This window comes from Clarias gariepinus, chromosome 5 (assembly GCF_024256425.1).
Source record: "Clarias gariepinus isolate MV-2021 ecotype Netherlands chromosome 5, CGAR_prim_01v2, whole genome shotgun sequence".
Lineage (NCBI taxonomy): Eukaryota > Metazoa > Chordata > Actinopteri > Siluriformes > Clariidae > Clarias > Clarias gariepinus.
In genome coordinates this window covers 32767733-32789127 of record NC_071104.1, presented here as the reverse complement: position 1 = coordinate 32789127, position 21395 = coordinate 32767733, and the positions used below count along the sequence as shown (strand labels likewise).

Sequence of the window (21395 nt, the reverse complement as noted above, 5' to 3'; positions counted from 1 at the left end):
TTTTAACATAAAAAACAAACAAACACCATATTATTATCATTATTATTATTATTATTATTATTATTATTATTATTAATAATCCATACTTTATCTATTCTGTTTATCCTGTGTATGATCACATGGGGCCTGGAGCCTATCCCAGGGAACATAGGGCATGACGTGGGGGTCACCCAAACCATTGCAAGGTACAAGCTCTTTCACACACACACACACACACACACAAAATTATACACTACAGGCAATTTGGAAACACCTATCAGTCTACACTACATGTTTTTGGACTGTGGGAGGAACCTGGACTATCTGAAGGAAACCCACCAAGCACATGGAGAACAGGTACCTTCCACAGCACAGTCTGATTCTTGCTCTTGGCTGACAGGAGAAGATCTCAATGCGGTCTTCTGCTGCTGTTTCCCGTCTGCCCCAAGCTCTGACATGATGTCTGCTTTAAGATTCTTTTCCGCTAGCCGTGGTTGTCAAGAGTGATTGAGTTACTTCCTGTCAGCTTTGAACCAGTCTGAGCCATTCTCCTTTGATCTTTCTTATCACCAAATTGATTCTGCCTGCACCATTCTGACCGTTCGGTCCCTGTTTCTAAAACGTTCAAATCATGCAAGCGGCAAAAGTTACTAAGATTACATTTTAACTATTGGGTTTCATATTTAATGATCAGTATAATTTAATTTACATTGTTTTGTTGTTTTGATTTAACATTATATTTATGTTTTTTTTGGTGTTGTAAAAATAACAACAACAAAAACTATTTTTTGGTTGTGTGGTTTGATGAAATTGGTTGTTTCCTGTTGTTTGTGCAGTTCACCTGTAGATGGCACTCTTGAGTGATTAAATGAATAATCATTTTAATTTCAAAGCTTAGTTCATAAGAAGATGGTAACAGCTGAAAGACTAAATAAAAAAAAAATTGTATCATGCATCATATATGATTTTTTTTTTTAACCTCCATTGTTACACACCGTAGTAGTTAAGTAACTTGATTGCAAAATCTCTTTTCATTCGGAAACGTCCATTTATTTTATCCTTAGCCTATTTTGTTACATTATTTGGTAAACAGTTTTTTTATTTTGTTTGTTTTGGGGGAAGTTACTTTTTAAAGTAACTAATTACGTAAAAAAATTACTGACATTAAAAAGCAATCAGTTACAATACAGTGTTATTTTCTGATAAAAGTAACCTGTTAGAGCACTTTTCCATTGCAGAAAATGAAAACTCCTTTGTGATTCCTCATGCATATTGTTTTAATCAAGACATTTATAATTATTTTACCATCATCACTCAGCGACGTTTGGCCCATAATCTGTTAACTACTAACAGCTGGAATAACAGAGAGGGGCGGGTTATCGGGGGCGGGGCTTGTAGGATGACTTTCACACACACACACACACATGCACGCAGTAACGGATTGGAAATGACTGCTGACTGGCTCACGGATTACATAAATTGTCTGAATAAAGGATTCAATTTTTTTTAAATATAACTAAATAACTGAGTACTTAAATGGCGGAACTAACGCGTTAGATTACTCATTACATCAAAAAAGTAATCCAAGTACTCTAATGCGTTACACCCAACACTGTTTGTAAATATATGTGAATTTATAATTTTTTATAGTATTCAGTGGCTCCACTGTTCTGTTGATGCTAAATATCCATAATGCACATAATGTAGACTGTTAAATACAGAATCAATTACAAACTCCTCACCTCAATACACAAGCAGCTAGGCTCGCCTTTCTCTGTCACTGCACACTCTCTCCCTGCGCCACAGAACACATTAGCACACACCTTCGACTTGCTCTGAGGTTCCTGCAGAGAAAGAAACACACAAACACACACATTTATTACACTCCATTGTACACATACTCCATAATCTGGGGCTATATCCCGTTCTGTACACAAACACGTTTTTTTATTCCATTCTTCTCTTTTTATCCAGATATGCATGTTGCAAAGGGTTTTAAAAAATAATCCATTACGCACTTTTAACACTAGATGGAGTGTTTGCATAAAAAAAAAATCAATATTATAAAAATGAAAAATTTGCTTGATGGGCTTCTTTTTAACTCCACCGAGAGCTGCTCATCTCAGGACGAGAGGTGTTTCGTAAACCTGAGCCAGAGTTCCAGTTGCAGGTCTGGCTAATTATCTTCCCCTGGAGAGCTTGTTAGTGAAAGCGAGCATGGGATCGTGTCTCTCCGGTCCTCTCAGCCTTTAGGAGATGACCTAACAAGATTTCTTCACAACATTTCACCAAACAGATATTCAAACTACAAGTCAGCATGTCGACGAGTCAGAATTGTAAAAAGATGAGCATAACCAGTGCATCACTTTTTACACTTACTCTGGATTACATTTCTGCAGTGGTGGCAATGATGAAATAAAGATTATATGTCCATATCCACAATTTTATTTATTTATTTTTTTTGGATGATTCATATCATTCTCTGGTGACTTGTGTCTGCGGTCGCTCGAAAGCTCAGGACTGTAATTCCCACAAACGGTTCTGTACCTGAGCCTCTAATACGAAAACGCGACCTCCATATTAACTTAAACACATCAGCCTTCTAACACATCGTATGACTTCAGATCAATCCCTGCTATCTAATATCACCTAAATGAGGACGGGTTCCATCTGGGAATGTCAATTAGCCTAATCTGCATATCTTTGGACTGTGGGAGGAAACCAGAGTACCCGGAGGAAACCCACCAAGCACGGGCAGAACATGCAAACTCCATGGAGACGGGAATCGAACCCGGACCCCGAAGGTGCAAGGCGACAGTGCTAACCACTCCACCCCATTTTAAGCTCATTTTTTATAATTTTTTTAATTCTGTAAAGCCGCTTTGTGACAAGGCCCATTATCTAAAGCACTATAAAAATAAAACGGATTTGAATTAAATATCATACGCTTCTAGTTTGCTCATAATTGGTCATGCCGTTCAAGTCTCCTGTGTTTCATTTTCATTTGTCTTGTGTTTGCTGTTACGTTCATTATCGCTGTCTCTTGTAGTTCCTGTAGAGTTTGTCTGTCTCACGCTAATACTAAGTGTTTATCCTAGTTCCTATGTAGTCCTGTGCATACAGTAGATAGGTTTTGTTTGTTTTATTGAGTAACTATGTTTCTGACTGCATCTGCATCCTCACCTTCATCGTTCTCTTGATAAGAGGCACAAAACCTACTCCAAGTCTTTGTACATCAATGATTACGATGTATGCAGCCATACAACTATAATAAACCACTCTAAATGAAAGAGTGATACAGACTTACATACAGCTCTTAATGCACGTGACTATTTCACTGATCATCTCATCTTGAAACTAGACGTTGGTCTTTATAGCAAAGCTGCAAGTGATGGTTTGATGAAAATCGGAAGAAAAAAAACGTCGTTTCAAAAGCGCAGGAAACCCACACACGTACGAATACATAAACACACACACACACACACACACTCTCAGGAGAGAGAATAAATATCACTCTCTATAAATGGCAGAACTCTATTCGCTTCCCACAAACTCCCATCAGGTCGCCTGCCTCTTGTTACCCTGACAACAGGATGTTCTCCTTGAAAAGAAGGGCACTTGGGGTATAAAGCACTTCCCTCCTGCTCTGTAACAAATGGCACCCCTCTGGGGGTGTGTGTGGGGGGACTGTGCTCGACGCACACACACGGTACAGGCGAGCCTTCGACTGGAGCACTGCAACTAGTGAAGCAGGAATCACACCGATGTACAGTAAGTGAGGGTTAGAATAGTGCTGCCACAGCAAAAAAAAAATCATACTTCCTTTATTAATAATTTGCAGCGAAGAAATATCAGAAAAGAGACACACTTTCTTACATACTCTCACACACACACACATCACCATCCTTATTATTACTTCTGTATATCACCAATAATAATTCATTCTCTTATGTAAAGCTTTTCAATATGATGTATTGTGCATTATTAACTAATGATTATTATGTGCCTTATAAGATGCTCATTCTAATATTATTCTTATTCAAAATTACAAAAATGATCAAAACAATTCATTCACAAGGAAGTACCAAATAAAAATCTAACACAAATGAAAAATTATTTTAAAAAAAACATTAATCAAGTTTATTTAACATTTATAAAAGGCTTAAGGGTTAATGCTCTTAAGGGTTACGCGTCTATTTCTCTGTAACACGATGAGCTGGGTGTCGTGTCTGTTTGTGCAATTAACCTCAGAAAGGAGAAAAAACGGCATGGCTAGTGAGGAGACCAGCTTTAATAGTTGCTATAACTTAAGTGAGAACAGAACCTTGTTTCATGGACAATAAACCTAGGTGTGAACTGATGTACGATGTTGCTGCTGTTTAGGAGGAATCAAACTTTTCAAGGCATGCTGTTACTTAAAGATAATCAAGTTCAGGGTATTAACGAAGCAGAACCACCAGTCACTCATAATTTTCCTGAAACAGCCAATGTCAAAGAGTTTTCTTCCTTACACTACAGATATGGTGAACTATGCCACAACACACTTATAATGGAGTCTCCATCCACCTACAGTATCTAGGAACCGTTGACTCCAAAGGTAGTTACCACTGTATTTATTTCCATTTTACGACTAATTACACCATTAGCCTAATCTGAATGTCTTTGGACTGTAGGAGGAAACCCGGGCACCTGGAGGAAACCCACTAAGCAGGAGGAGAACATGCACACAGACTGGGATTCGAACCCGGATCTGGGAGGTGAGAGGCGACAGCGCTAACCACTAAGACCTCCTATAATAAAATACAGAGTACAGAAAACTGATAACTCGTTGTTTAAATACAAAGATATAGATAATTTTGCTTTTACCTTTACATTATTATTTAGAAATACTTGTTTAGCACTTTGAGAGCAATCCTGAATATTACGATACACACTGTACTGGGCATCAGGAAAATGCCTTTGTGCTGTACTTGCTCTAGTACCATGTGGGCTAAGCTGGGGCATATTAGCAAAGCTAAAATTAGTGCAGACCCCTGATGGAGCAGACACACAGTCACACCTCTGCCAACATAAAATTTAAGCGGTGCTAGATGCCACAGCACAGTTTCACTGTTTGGCAGACACTCTCATTCAGAGCGACTTACAAAAAGTGCTTTGAAGTTTCCGTCATTGGATAGATACTTACACTGGGTTACTAACTAAGTGCCATCAGTCAAACACAGAAGAGAGAAGAAGATTTTATTTAGAGAGGGGGTGATTTTTAAACAAGCATGGACTAGCACACCCACATAATATGGTTGGGAGCTGAGCTAGTGCTGAATGTACAGTATAACTCAATCAGGCACAGAAATCGGCCAAGCACATGCTCCATGCGCCAAATGTGTAACAGCAGAAGAAGCCACGGACAATGCGGTGCCTTTGGATATCACCATAACCATTTGTACCAAAAGTGAATGCATAAAATGTACAGCACTGTAAAGATGTCCATGTTTCCTCCGCTCGACATGATATAATAGTCAAAGGGACTATAACACTAACAAGCTGAAATAGCAACCTACTGTACTGTAGCGGGGTCAGACGTACTCCGGTCAATAAATCCATCTCCTTTTCAATGTTTTTGTACTGGAACAAGGATAGCAGGCCAATTAAATGGCTATAACCATACCTTAATGTCACAGTGCATGTAAACGTGCTGACTGTTTAAAATCTGCTGCCTTTGACTTGGGACATATCCAAAGGTTTCTTCCTCCTCACTTGGTCTGCAGAACATTATGGATCGCAATGCTCTAAACTCTTACCCTCATATATAGTGCAGAATAAAAATATTGGTTATTCTGCCAAAGATGTACAGGTCAAGCATCTATTTTTTTTTTCCACTAACAATTACAGTACCACTGGCTGTGTTCATGCATCTGTGACTGTATTAAGCACACATTTCTGTAAAATCACTAAAAACACTAGTAAACACTAGTTTTGGACTTTATTCGCTTTTATTCTCACCTTCTCTTATGTTTAGTTTAGTTCGTGGAAAACAGCAAGACAAGATGTTAACATCAAATTAGAGATCCCAAGTTTCATTTCCTGCATTTTAGAGTAGAGCGTCACTTCTTGCAACAGAAACCATCCAGAGAGAGAGAGAGAGAGAGAGAGAGAGAGAGACTCCTCCTATTTTTCCCAGATCTGACAACATTTCTAACAAGAGCTGCCAACCTTGCTAATGGGGCAGTGTTAGCTCAGCAGTTGGGGATCTGTACTACTGACTGGAAGTTTCTGAGTTCAAATCCCAGCACTGTAATCCCAAGCTGTCACTGTTAGCTCCCATCTCTCATAGCTCAGTCGCTCTGGATGTAGGCGTTCAGCAAATTAATAAATGCAAATCCTACAAAAAAAATATCATTTTACAAAAAAAACAAACAAAAAAAACCCTACCATTTCCAAATGGCCAACAACAGTAAAAAAAAAACTAGGAGACGTTGTAATCGGTAAACTATAAATCTTGCCACCTTCGCCTTCACATGTGTGTATGTTTCATACACACTCAGCTCTAGCTCTAGACTTGTTGCCAGACAAACACGCTAATTATTTCCACCCTTCTGCACAAAAGTTCCCCAATCATTATGAGCACAACCATTACTGTAATACGTACTATGATGGAGGGAGTATCGTTCTGAGCACTCTTTCACTAGATGACAAACCAGCTGTGAGAGTTTCGGGAAATGATGCTTTAATGATGGCCGTGTCATTATGCCTAGAGCAGTCTACTGTAGAGGGCAGCACTGATCCATCAAGGGAAAAATCATTTTCATCTACATAAAAAATTACACAAAGTATGTGTCTGGATTTTGCCTTCCTCTTGCCCTCACGTCAGATTGGTGGTTGATGGTTTTATGGCTTCCCTGTCACTACATTCTCATTAATATTGTGTTGGAAAATTAGTAGGAAACCTTTTCAGGACGTGAACTTGTGGTGGATCTTTTCGCATACAGTACATCTCTGCTTTAGTGTCTACTTTAAGTCTGTACCATAGTCAAACCCATTTTTTCTTCTTTCCATCTCTTTCTCTCTCTAGAGGTAGGAGCCTCCCTGCTTCTTTGCACACCGTACCAGCTATCAGATTTGATGCATTTTGTATAAAATAATGGCTCCCTTCTTTTCGTTCCTCATTTCAAACGCAAGTGATGAAAAGCTTTTATTTTAAAAGTGTAATTCTTGTCTTTTTTCATATTAACTGCTAGGGAATATATATATATAAATCATGTAGAAAAGTGCCTCCTTGTTCATGCTTTAGAGACAGACTCATTGTCCTGTCACTCTGTCCCAATCTCTCGGTCTCTATCGGTAAGGGCCCAGTGCAGCCTGATAATTCTCCTGTGAGCAAAAACAAATCACAGGAAACTAAGTGAACAAAAGACGGCAAAACCAAAATACACCTTGGTATGATCTGTATAAATCTTTGCATTGTTAAACTGATTGACTTTACAAATAAAATCAATAATTAAATTTTTTTTATTATTACGAAAGAAAAAGCAGAATAGAAAAAAAACCTAAGACCGTAGTTGTAAATTCCCATTATTATGAAGCAAACGTTGCATTGTTATAGATTTGTAACTCAGATTTCAAGCAGCTGATCATTTGAATGAACTTGAAATTCCTCCAGCACGGGTTCAGGAAACCGCACTTTGTTTTCCGTTCATGGATAATGTACAGGTCCCAAGATGGTCCAAAACATGTATTATGATCTTATTAAATAATTAGATATCAAATAATAAAATAAAACGATTAGACAAACACAGCCTTTAGCACAGACTGTGACGGACTAAACCTTAGCTTGTTTGGTTCTAACCTTAAAACGAATGACAACCGATTGATAAAAATTGGTGGGATGACAGATGTGTCAACTTGGAAAGGAAGCCCATGCATGGATGGGCTGGATGATGTTAGAGATTGGTACGGGAACAATATAAAGGATTTGAGTCACACGGCACAGAACAAAAACGAATGAAAAGAAATAACACACGGAGCTGTCGACGCCACCGCGCACAGCGGCCATAGACCACGATGATGATAATCTCATCCAACTCCACCGATTCAAACTTTACGGACACATAATCTTAGATAATACTCAATTAAAAAGCTCATCCACGCGGCCATTTTTTTTAAAAAGAAAACAATACCGAATCTTTGTGCTGTTGTTGTCGTGAATGAAAGCAGGGAAACCAAAATGTAGGTCAAGCCCAAGCAAGAAACATTATTAAGTAATACAAGTATGCAGCTAAAATTCCTGAAACAGCTGAAAGGAGAGCTGAGGGGGAAACAAATAAAGAAGTAGCTTTCACGTCAGGTTTTTATCACTACCTCAGGAAACATCTGCTCGCTCGTGCACTTGTATTTAGTTGCTCCTGGACATTTAGCTCGGGAATATAATATGTTGCTGCGCCTGGACTTTCTTGCTGCTTTGTCCATCTGTCGAACTGCGATTCTTCTTCTTATTTACATAAATGTCTATGATTACTGTGCAACATTAAAACACTGGCTTCAGCTTCATACAGTGAGATCTGAATGTACTGACTGTGCGCTCTAACTGTACTAAACCTCCCTCCATCCATCCATCCATCTATCCATCCTTACTCGCTTTTCTATCCACATTCATTTTCTTTTCCTTTTATGATTTATGGTCCCCCCCCCCCGCCCGCCACCTTTTTTATAGCTCTCTTTTTTTGTCTGTCAATTTAATATTCTATCTTATTTTCCATGACTGTTTCTTCCCTGAGGTGGCCCAGCCCTCGCAGTATAATGTACCGAGTATCAGACAATTTCATTTCTTATTGACTTCTGCTACAAGCTTGAATATATCCTTCCCTTTCTTCCTTCATCCCTTTAATGTACTATCAGTCTAGCTCATTTAGTTCTCACATACATTCACAATCAATTTTAATTGAAAACACTTTTCCCACTTTTTCTTTCTTTCTTTCTTTCTTGCTGTTTATGTATACTTATTGTACAGAAAAATACATGTTTCTTCACTTTTTCTTCTTCTTCTTTTATAATTTCTACATATCTCTCTCTTTCTTCCCTGAGGTGGCCCGAACCTCCCTGCATAATGCACTATCAGACTATTTCATTTCTTTTCATCATTGTGTAATTTATTTTTTTTAGCTCTTGCACATATTTCTGCACCACAATCAACCTCATGTCTGCACCAAAAGACAAAAACCCTTTCTTCCTTTCTTCTTCTTCAAATGGGAAAACCCTTTCTGTACATTATTCTCAGGCTCTATTGGCAAGCCGGCACAAAAAGTCAATACCCTTTTTGCTTTCCCAACGTCTTTCTCTCCATCCTTCTGTCTTTCTTTCTACCCATTTCTCATTGTCTACTGAGGTGAGGCTAACTTCCATGCATAGTTTTTGTTTCGTTACACCTCGACCAGTGGCACTGAATCTACTTTAAGCCTATACAAAAGTTATTTTCTCTCTCGCTCTCTCTCCCTCTTTCTCTCTCTTCCTCTTAAGAACAAACGACCCCCACTTCACTGCACACTGTACTGGTCATGTGAACAGCAGACTGGCCAATCAGCTGCTGCCAAGTTTAGTCTGAAGTAAAGAGGTTACTACAACACACATAGGCACACACACACACACACACACACACACACACGCACACACACACACTGCACCCTAATCCGTGCCTCTCCACTTTTCTCAAACGTTTCCTGTATCCAGCCCTCCTGTTAGAGCATTGTTACTGAGCCTTGCCCCTGTAGACGGAATCTTATTTAATCATTATTCTGTGCAGAATAAAAGTGCACATAAAAGTGTAGCAGAATGTAGATGTTTAAAGTCACACTAAGCATTAACTGTCTACAGCGTTCCTCACACTTTATCCTCCGCTCTCTCTCTCTCTTTCTCTCGCTCGGTGAGATTTCTCCCTAAATGGCCTTACGATTAGTAATAGGAGGTGCCTGTATGGGTGTGGGCGAGTGTTCTCCACAAGGGCTGTTTCCACATCTGGATTCTGCCACATTCTCCATGTTCATGCTTTCTCGTCCCTGCTGGGTGATCCATGACTCATGCTGTGTAACTGAATTTTCCACTGGCAAGGTTTTCATGTTTGTCATAGCAAACCAAAAAAGAAACTGCTTAAAAATAATAATAATAATAATAATGATGTTACTAATTTATCAACTACATCCATCCAGGGTGTGGAAACTTGAATTAGGGCAAGCCATGACTATTGAATTCCAACCAGGAACTCGTTCCAACATTTCTATTCGATTAGTGAATGTCGGAATCTAGCTGGAGTTTCACAACTGAGAGAATTGTTTCGAAAATGAAACTTTCCCTGCTAAACTGGGGCAGTCTATTTGACATTTAATGTGGCACACTTTAGCTCAACCAAATACCGAATCAAAAACCCTGAACCGCAAGAGTTTCTATGGCAACTGGAAGAGGCGGGGGCTGGAAAGTGGATGGTAGACAGATGGAGTGATGAAGAACGAGAAAGAAGGATCGATCTGGGGCCACTGAACTCTAACTCAGCTGCTTTGTTCCAGCATTTCTCAGGCGCAGGTTAAGCAGCACAAAGAACAGGATTACCGAGTCAGCACAGAAATCCACCGATCTGAACTGTATTTGATTTACAAGAAGGACAAAAGGATTCGCTCACTTCTGGTCCGACTTTTGATCAGACGATACATTTATCCTCAAACAGGTTGGCTTTGTAGTCCAGAATATTTTGACTTGTGTCAGGATGAATGTGTGATTTGATTCCGCATGGCCAATTACTGTACAAACCAGCAGCTGGATGTTAAAACCACTATGAGTAATAGGAAAAAAAAAACATATGGGCAATACTAAGTACCCCTTACTGCTTCCACAGAATTCTAAGTTGCAGGCAGATGCACCTCATTATCAGCCCTTGACTAACTGACCACCAGCAGGTATGCAGACTTCTACTGCATAAAAGAAAAAGTTTTGGCAGTTTGCTGGTCTGGAGCAATTATGTGTGTGTTAACACAATACTGAGAGAGAAAGACATAATCGACGGTTTTAAAGAAGCAATTGTTGCTACACATCAATCTGAAAAAGGATATAAAACCATTTCCAAACAAGTTCAACATTCTACAGTGGGAAAGACTTTGTGAAAAAAGTGAAAAAGCGTCCAAGACATTTACCAAGCTCCTGAGGAGTGAATGTCCCAGCACCTTCATCCCAAGATCAGACGTTGCAATGCTCAGAGAGAGAAAAAAAAAAAAAAAAAACACAAGAGCTGCATCTCATACCCTACAGGCCTCACTAAGCATGGTTAATGTTAAAGTTAATGACACAACAATTACATTTGGCAGATGCTCTTATCCAGAGCGACTTACATTTTTATCTCATTACACATCTGAGCAGTTGAGGGTTAAGGGCCTTGCTCAAGGGCCCCAACAGTGGCAACTTGGTGGTTGTGGGGTTTGAACCTGGGATCTTCCGAACCGTAGTCCCATGCCTTAACCACTGAGCTACCCCTGGCCCTGTTCAATTAGAAGAAGACTGAACAAGTACAGTTTGTTTGAATGGGTTGCTGTGAGAAAGCTTCTTCAGTCTGAACATGGAAACATGACTGAGGTTTGTAAAACTTGAACATGCCTATAATGCCTAGAACAGAGTCTGGTGAAAACCAATCAGCAGAAACACTTCATACCCGCTGTCAAGCACGGAGATGGAGGGGTGATGATTTGGGCTTGTTTTGCAGCCACAGGACCTCGGCACCTTGAGTTGACCATGAACTCTATGTATACCAGAGTATTCTAGAGGCAAATGTGAGGCCATCTGTCCAACAGCTAAAGCATGGTCTAAATTGGGTCATGCAACAGTAGTAAATCTACATCAGAATAGCTAAAAAAAGAAAGGATCAATGTTTTGGAATGGCCAAGTCAAAGTCCACTATAATCAGATAATTCTTATTATGTTTTTTACACAAAAAACACATAGAATTTAAAGCAGGGGTACTAATTTTTGAAGAGGACAGTACATGTCCCCGAAAGGGAACAAGCCAGAGGTCACTATGGCAATGAAAACCTCCTGAGTCAACAGGACACTGAAACACTGACTATATTTGACTTCGGCAGCTTTGCTACACCTTGTTTTCTCAATGCAGTTCTCAAAAAAACCTGGCTGGCTCACATTTAGATTGAGTTTCTGCTCCAAACACAGTGGTGCGGCAGAGTAATCAGTATTCTACAACAGTTATCACCTAGCTCAGGTGTTCAGGGGCTAAAAAAATGTAAACCAACTGAAGCATAAGCTATATAGAGAACAGTCAGTGTAAAGGAATATAAATGTGGCCTGACTGAGCGATATCAAAGACATAAGATACACCGATCAAATGGCCTGTGACCGGTTTCGGCTTGATTTTCCAGGACTGGTGATTGGCCGATGAGCCTTGTATATATAACTGATTCAAATGCTCCCAAGTAGTGAAACAGAAACGTGTACATTCTATCACCCAAAGATTGTGAGTTCAAATTCTGTCGCAGCCGTCTAAAGCCAGAAGCTCTCAGTGGGGAGGGTTACACTCAATCATAGGGGCACTAGCCAATCATATGCACCTGAGCACTTTATTCCCACCTTTTACACAAAAACATGTAGAGTAGGCTATATGACATTTTCAAATTCCAAAGTGCGTGTGTATGCTTGTGTGCCCAGTGATGGATTGGTGCCCCGTCCAGAGTGTACCCCGCATAGTGCCCGAGTCCCCTGGGAGAGTCTCCAGGCATCCAGTGAACATCCATCCTGAACAGGTTAACCAGTATTGAGAATTCTTATTCTCTGTACAGCTTAAAAGTTTTCGTCCATGTCGCTTCCATGCTGCAAACTGGACAGTGCAGAGTAATGTGACTACACTTATATTTTGGGGTTGCTTGTGTTGGTCAGGTCTAGGTTCAACAACAATATGTGACCAAAAACAGCTGACGACCTAAATATACTGAAAGACCAGGTCTTTTCATAAATTCCAGGATTCATCCGACTCAAATTGTCCTTCAGGTTGCATGAGACATGGATTGGCGTCCAGAAATGATTCCCTTTGAGGATATTTGGGATGTGCTGGAGAAGTTGTTAGGGGGTCATAGAGAAAAATTCATGGGACTCTGGACTGGAATAAATGTTGGGATGTTCAATGAAATATTAGAATGTCTTGTTTTTTTGGGCCTGCTAATTTCAATTTACAAATACAACAAATTATTACAACAGTGAATAACTGTCATGACAATTACCTACACTTTGTGCTTAGATTTGTTTTGGGTTTATTTAAATTCATACATATTTTCTCACATTTCATACAGATTCGATTTGAATGGAATTGAATTGAATTGGTGTAGTGGTTAGCACTGTCGCCTTGCACCTCCGGGGTCCGTGTTCGATTCCTGGCTAGGCTCGATTCCTGTCTGCGTGTGCATGGACTTTGCATGTTCTCCTGGTGCTTGGTGGGTTTCCTCCAGTTTCCTCCCACAGTCCAAAGACATGCAGGTTAGACTAATTGGCGTTTCCAAATTGCCCATAGTGTGTGAGTGGGTGTCTGCGTGCCCTGCGATGGATTGGCACCCTGTCCAGGGTGTACCCTGCTTCGTGCCCTATGTCTCCTGGGATAGGCTTCAGGTCCCCGCGACCCGAAATGCAGGATAAAGCGGTATAGAAATGAGTAAGTGAGGGAACTGAATTTAATTTTCGGGCTTTATATGAAATTTCCCCTGACCTGTCATATTTATATTGTTGGTTTTTAAGAAAAATCAAATTTACAAATGTGTTTGAACATAACCAGAGTGAGATGAAATATTTAAAACACATGGCTTACACATTTGAATAACATGCTGGACAAATTTCTTAAAGTTATATGACATCAACTTAAACTTTGGGGTCGGATAAAAAAAATGTAGGACATATTTTAAACAGAAAAATTGACTCATGGAGAGCAAGAGTCTAATCATTATCAGAATACTGTAGAGCATTTAAATGAGATAAATTCATTTGCACATTCTTAATGTACATGTACCATGTCCTCAATTAAAAACAGACTGATAAACCCTTGATAAATCGAACATTTTTAATGGAATTCAAATAAAATATTTCATAATATAATATTACAATAAATGTGGCCAACTGGCTGTTAAATAAAAACGCAATAAAATCAAGATTTTAATCAAATTGAGTCATTAAAAAAAACTTTAAAACATTATTAAGCACGTACATCTTGCGATTGTCTATGTAAGTGCTTAGCATGACATTATCTCATGCATGTTCCAGGCAGAGAGAGAGGAAGAGGGAGAGAGAGAGCACTTTAACTCGGGGCTATGAGAGCTGAATGCTGACACACTGCTTTTTGAATAAATGTCCTGCATATTGCTGTTTAATGATGTGAGTGATGGAATTGGTGCTTATCTAACATATCATTTCACTGATGTTCAGGACCGTGAAGACATTTAATAATTAATACCGCAATCTAAAATCACTTCCAAAAGATACAGATCACCAGCAAAGCGATTTAGGAACTCGTCGTGAGTAGGATCGTTTCTGCTATAAAACTGCCGCAGGACAAATGACGAGTGGAGTCTAGATCAGATGAAAGTGTGACAGCGTTCGAAAACGGAGAAAACGTCACTCGCACAAGATACAAGATCTTTGAGTTGTATGGAGGTGGTAGTGTGCTGCTTTGGAGACAAAGGTGTTGAATCTGAGATCACTAGCACAAATGACTCATAAATAAAATATATAAAAAAATCTCTTACATACAGTAGATTAAATATGACAGATCTATTTTTTTTCAGTGTATCTTTTGCAAAAATTATTTTTTTAAAGTCTGTTTAACTCCCAGGATGCTACATATTGTTCCTATTAGTTTCATTGTAGTAATAATATGAATACCATGCTTAAAGATGGTTATTGGATGAGGACCTGTATAGTATAATGAGATAAAAATCTAAGTCGCTCTGGATAAGGGTGTCTGCTAAAAGTAAATGTGTCATCATTCACTCTGAACCTACCAGGCATTTTTACATCAACTATTTCAGGATGAAGCTTCTGCTTTCTGACTTTTGCCTTAATTTCTATATACAATGTTAATTATGGATTATCCCATTTAACTCCCGCTATGGACTCAGATTATGATTTTGTTAATATAATCATTACTGAGCGTCACTGCTTTCAGCCCTCGTGCTGAGCGCTGCATGCTGCAGAGCTCGGGCGAATTAAACTTGACAGCACAGCGCAAGAGACTCCCATGTTCTGTTATTGTTTGTTTAGATGTGCCATTTGTATTCGTTGTTATCCGTGTCTTGTCTCCACCTCTGTTTGGATTTCGGCTGCCTAAACTCACGTTATAATGATTGACAGTTTTTTTTTTTTTTTTTCACTTTTCTCATTTTACCACAAAACTACGTTTTTTTTTCCAGTTTTAACACCTGATTCTGTTCCCGTTCTTGACCTTGCCTTAGTCGTGGGTCTGTCTGTGTTTTATGTAGTTACGTACTGTAATTATGTATTTGCACTATGTTTGCGATCAGTTCACTTCTTTTAAATAAAGACGCCTTTCCCTTCACTTGTGTTCATTTTACTCCATTGTGCTCTACAGTACTTTTAAAACCTTTATATCTATCAATCATACCAGCTGGTGAACACAAATACAGATTAAAAGTAGGCTATATTCAAATCCTTAGGATTCTTAGACGCATGTTCTTTTTTAGCAGCATTCATGACCGCTTACGCAGAAAAGAAACAGTCACAGACATTAATGCCATCTGACAGACGCCCTTATCCAGAGCGACTTACATCTTGTCTCATTATACATCTGAGCAATCGAGCGTTAAGGGCCTTGCTCAGGGGCCCAACAGTGACGACTTGGTGGTGCTGGGTTCTGAACCTGGGACCTTCCGATCAGTAGTCCAACACCTTACCATACCCCTTTAACAAATGACCTATAAGAAATGTAAAAATAGACTGAATCACATACATCAGCGCACCAATTTCAATTTATATGACACATGTTCAAAGCACCGTGTATCTGCCAAAAAAACAGCATGCAGCACCAGACTATACACCAGCATAGCATGATACAACATGTATTTCTTTTATAGGTACTATTAATTAAATGTCATTTCACATTTTTCTCTCCACCTCCATGCTTCTCTGTTTCTATTAGTCCAAGTGCAGGAGGCTTTTCCTCCCACTCGTCAAAGCTAACACTGAGATCAGAATGTGCAGAGTACTGGATCATGTATATGCATATCCTATTTCACCACCATATGTCACCACTAAACAACACTGGCTCCAAACTGGTTCCAGGAATTCGCTTTGTGCTGGTGCTGCTAGTATTAATTCTAATCATACAGACAGAATTTTGTTGTTCTAGTGTTCTATTTACAAAAACAATGTTGTGTTTGGAAAAAAAAAATAGCGCCAAATATGCATTCCCATCAGCCATTGTGCCACATGGGATCATCTCACATGGGATCATCTCACATGGGATCACCTCACATGGTTCCGTGTGGCACAATGGCTGATGGGAATGCATATTTGGCGCTATTTTTTGGTAATCACATTTCGGGCATGCTTCTATATTGTATATATATAAAAAGATGTGTGTCGATCATCAGTCCTCAAAATCCTGACAACATATTATAATTTCTGCTACATGTCCACATTTGTTCATTGCTATGGAAGACACGTCTAAATATCGATGTCCCATTTCCTCTGAAGCAGGAATACGCACTCATAATATGTAGTAGTCAACTGTATAAAAGATCACAATGAAGTGTCTAAAGGTCACGTCAGGCCTCTACTAACTCTACCCAAAACCTTTCAATACCCCGAGAAGCAAAAACATTCAGTTTCCAGACAGAAAGCCAGACAGAAAATTAGTCAAACCATTGAAATTATTTAGCCATGACTCCTAAGCAGCACAGATGAAAAGCATTGGCTCTGCGGTCTGGAGATAGACAATGTAAATTCGGACAAACGCCGCAGCCAAACGGATCGGGAGCCGAAAGAACGGATTTGGCCGTGCTGTCTGAGTTGGAGGGATCTCATGGTTTCTCTCCCCCGTAGCACTGTCACAGTGCCAATACTTTTGCTTTAATACTGATACCGTCATGAATTCTGATACTCTTTGCTTCCTTCTCTCTAAGCCAGAGGTACTAGACTTCTGTAGTGGAAAAAAGGATTAGAATATTCCTAGTAGTACATAGGCACACACCACTGGTACATGGGAGTTATTGCCACATCCATCCTTCCCGTCCTGACCTCGCTGCAAGCCATTTCCACATGTTTTGGCTATTAAAGAAATTCCTGGGAGGCCAGAGGTTCAGATGTAAAGGAGGCAGTTCGATCATGGCTCCAGCGTACTGAGAACACATGGTATCCAAGCACTGGTTATATATAGAGAAACAGAGGTAGTTTTTACTCTCTTATCTGTGTTCTGTTATGTTGCACAATCAAAGTCCCAGATTGCCTTGAACACCCCTTTTAAATTGTGGTATACAATACATAGAAAACATGCAGAATAGACTGATTATCTACAGTGTAATCTAGGACTCGGTTATGCCATGGTGTAGGCTAAAAAGAAAATAAGAGTTTTAGTGCTGTCTTTATACATACTGTATATGTGAAATTTTAAATGGGTAGTGACCGAATCTTCTTGTATAATATCACTTGCTGTACAACAGTGTGCAATAGTTCATTTCTGTCATGGTACAGGGGATGTTGTGACGCCTTGTTGGCTAGCTTGGGGCGTATGAATGATTGAAAATTCTTTCCGCAGGTAGGTGACAGTCTCTCCAGCACGACTCTGGATGACACTATCAGCACTACTCAAACATGCACACTATGTATGTATGTACATAGATCTATTACTTTTATGGAAATAACTGGGGAGTGAAATAATTTGTCACTAAACGTGCATGCATTGAAAACTGTGTATGCATAAGTACAGTCACTTTTGAAAATAATATTAATTTGCAATAAAAAAGTATAACTTTTTATCAAAAAAGTGGTCGCTTTATGGCTTAGTGGTTAGCACTGTCGCCATGCACCTCCAGGGCTTGGGTTCGATTCTCGCCTCTGTGTGTATGGAGTTTGCATGTTCTCCCTGTGCTTGATGGGTTTCCTCTCACCGTCTAAAAACATGCAGATTAGGCTAATTGGTATTCCCCAAATTGCCTGTAATGTGTGAAAGAGTGTGTGTATGTGTGTTTGCCCTGCCGTTGGACTGGCAACCCATCCAGGGTGTACCCTCGCCTTGTGCCCTAAGTTTTCTTAGACAGGCTCCAGGCCCCCTGCAACCCTGAATACAGGATAAAGTGGTACAAACGAACTCAACCACCGACCTTTTTTGAAAAACTACTTACAGAGACACTAGCCAGCTATAGGGATATGTGAGCTCATGTATGCAATAAAAAACAAACAGCACTTCCCCATAGTGTGTTATGCTGCCCGGTTAAACAGTTGTAAAAGATTGGGTTGGTTGGTTGGTTGGTTGGCTTCATGCATCGTGAAGGAAGCAGCTCTTCAACCTCTCTTTAGCTGGTGGATGGAAATGAGTGGTACTGTATGACCAAATCAGGGAAAAAAATTTGAACAAAAAGTGTTTTGTTAATGTTTTAAGGCTATAATAGATAAATCAATGTTGTAATGAAAAGAAAAACAGTGATAAGTGATATCAAGAAAATAAAAACTGGTCGCACTCACACCATTTCTTTAATTTCCTCTTTGACTTCAGTGTTATTTTTCATTCTGATCCAGGACAAGGTATTTAACAGCAAGGAGTTTCACGAGTGCTGCTCTTTGCCCGCTATTTTCCCAGCAGCTCTAAAAGCTAGCACTAACTTAACTATATGACCCTACCATGTATAATTAAAGCTAGAATAACTCTAGGTGTGCCGAGCACAGCCCTCTCTGGGCTCCATCCCATTTCGTTTCTCTACGTAAAGGTTTTAAAGTTCACACCATAATAAAAAGTTTCAACTCTGATGACAGTGAAAAAAAGATGGTAGCACAATAAATCAAAGCGGCACAGCAACCCAATTAAAAACCCTTCATTACACCCCAAATGTCGAAGGTCCAGGGGTCCAGAAGTGGAACGGAGCGAGGATCCTAGCTGTTTTGGCATTTAAAATTTAGTCCCGTGTCAATGTTCCCCTGTCAGAGTTAATACTGTATTCACAGGCCGGCAACTTTCTAGGGTAGGCAGTCTGTGGCTTGGAAATACTGACACTGAGACTTGGTCTTCCAGAACACACCCTGTATAGGACTGTGCACAATCTTGCTATTGTTTATCCTGTAGGCTGTTCTGGCAGACAGAGAGGGAGGGAAGGACGATGATGTAGTGACTAATGGAGGCAGGAGGTAAGAGACAGAAAAAAGCAAACATTCCCAGCAGTCTTGGTATGTAGGACAGAGTTTCTGGACCTCACATCACAGAGAATTGGTCACTTTCCTTCCAACAGCGTACTTAGTCTTGGTAATGATGACTTACAGTACAGTCTCCTCCTAAAGTACTGAAACATCAAGGCCAACACTTTTTTTAATTTTTTTCTGCCGTCCCCTAAAGAAATTTGGGTTTAAGATCAAACGATGAATAAAAGACGATATATATCAGAAAAGTTAAGATATGTGAAGAGATAATCTTTAAACTAAAGTACACTTTAACATTTGGCTGGATATTCTTTGCATCCAGTTGCAGACCCTCTGACATCACCGAACTGTTGCAACCTTTCTTACGTGATGCTTTTCCAAGTTATTATTTCTTTCCGGGCGGTTCTCTTTTCAGGCTCCTCTTCAGAAGGTGAGATGCATGATTAGTTGGTCTTTTAATTGACCTGGCCGATCTAAAACCTGCCACGTCTTCCCCCTTTGTTGTATTGACGATGTGTTTCGAGTAATTGTTCCGCTGCACGATGAAGTTCCTCCCAATTAGACTGTATGCAGGTCTTTGTAAACTGGTGCACAGAAGGTTTCTGTAGACGTCTGAATTCATCCTGTTGCTGCCACTATTAGTTACACCATCGATAAAGATTAGTGAGCCTGTTTCAGAAGCAGCCATGCAAGCCCAAGGCATGATACTACCTCCATCGTGCTTGACTGACTCCTCTTATGTTCAACTTTGGATCACAAAATCAAACGCCTTCAGTGTACAGCAAAAACACAAGAACTGGCATTGTTATTGTGATACTCATAAGTCATGTGGCATAGGTAAAGATTTCGATCATTTTAAATTCTTTGGGTCTTTATGACGCAGGGAAAAAAACTGCATCGATAATATTAAAAGAAAAAAAGTATCGTTACCGTTATGGGTGATTGATGTGGGAAAACAAGTGTCCCTCATATATGGACTACTTTTGGAAGTGGTAAGGTGCTCGCCCTATCATCCGGAGTTCGCAAGTTCGATTCCCGGGTGATGCAGTAACCTCTTGCAGCGGGAGGTCTAGAGAGAGCTGATTGGCCGAGCTCTCTCAGAGGGCAGGATTGAGAGGTACTTAGTGCTCCCACATTGATCACGGCTCTACAGTCGATCATGGGCGTCTGTAAGCTCACGCAAGTGGAAGGAGCGGATAGCGCTGTCCTCCGAGTGTGTTATGCCGCTCCCAACTATGCGTTAGCGAGCAGTTCGAAAACGTAAGGTCGGCTGGCGTCACGTGGTTCGAAGGAAACACGTGATAGTCTTTGGCCCTCCCGACTGAGTGGTAGTAGTAGCCTTAATGTGGGAGCCCCCTAGTGACGGGGAGGAATTGGACACGACTAAATTAGGGAGAAAATATGGGAAAAAATAAATAAAAAATAAACCAACGTTCCCTTAGTGTTCCCTTAGATAAAACAGCCCACTCAAATTAGAGCTCTCTATCTCTCTCTCTCTCTATTTCTTTCTGTCAGTTCTATACAGGCTTCCTGAGCGCTCTACTGCTTCTGACAGACAACAATCCAAATCTGCAAAGATCCCACAGACTATAGGACAGAATAGATGAAACAACAGAAAAAAACAACAACATTGTGAACAAGAGGAAAAGAAACAGTTTCTATAAGATGAAAGCAAGCAAAGGAAAAAAAGTGCGAGACAAAAAAAAAAAGGTTACGAGTGCGAGACTGACTTTGTTCAGTAGGAGCCTAGAAAGCGCAAATGAGAATAGCTGAACCTCCAGTCGTCCTCCCGCTCAGGGTTGATGCTCGTTTGCCATTTTCATTCTCCCCACAGGGTGCAGTTCAATCATGAGCGTAACCCACTGCTAATTGCTCATCTCATGTGCATCTCGCCCAATCAATCGAGTTGGAAAAGCCGATCTGGCTCCTTCTTACTCCTACAAAGTCATTGTGCGTTGTGCTCACCATCGCATAATGTAATAGGTAGCAGCGATCAATAAAGCAAAACACTATAAATCATATTTGGTTATTGC

The 21395-nt window shown here is 40.0% G+C and overlaps 1 protein-coding gene across 1 annotated transcript in view; it reads right to left on the bottom strand.

Annotated features, from left to right (window-relative positions):
• The window catches only part of fstl1b (follistatin-like 1b), a 247162-nt gene that overhangs the window by 18645 nt on the left and 207122 nt on the right, over positions 1-21395 (bottom strand). The window contains exon 4 of the mRNA XM_053495851.1: positions 1722-1823. Within this exon, the coding sequence (XP_053351826.1) occupies positions 1722-1823 (102 nt within the window). The remainder of the gene's footprint in view (positions 1-1721; positions 1824-21395) is intronic.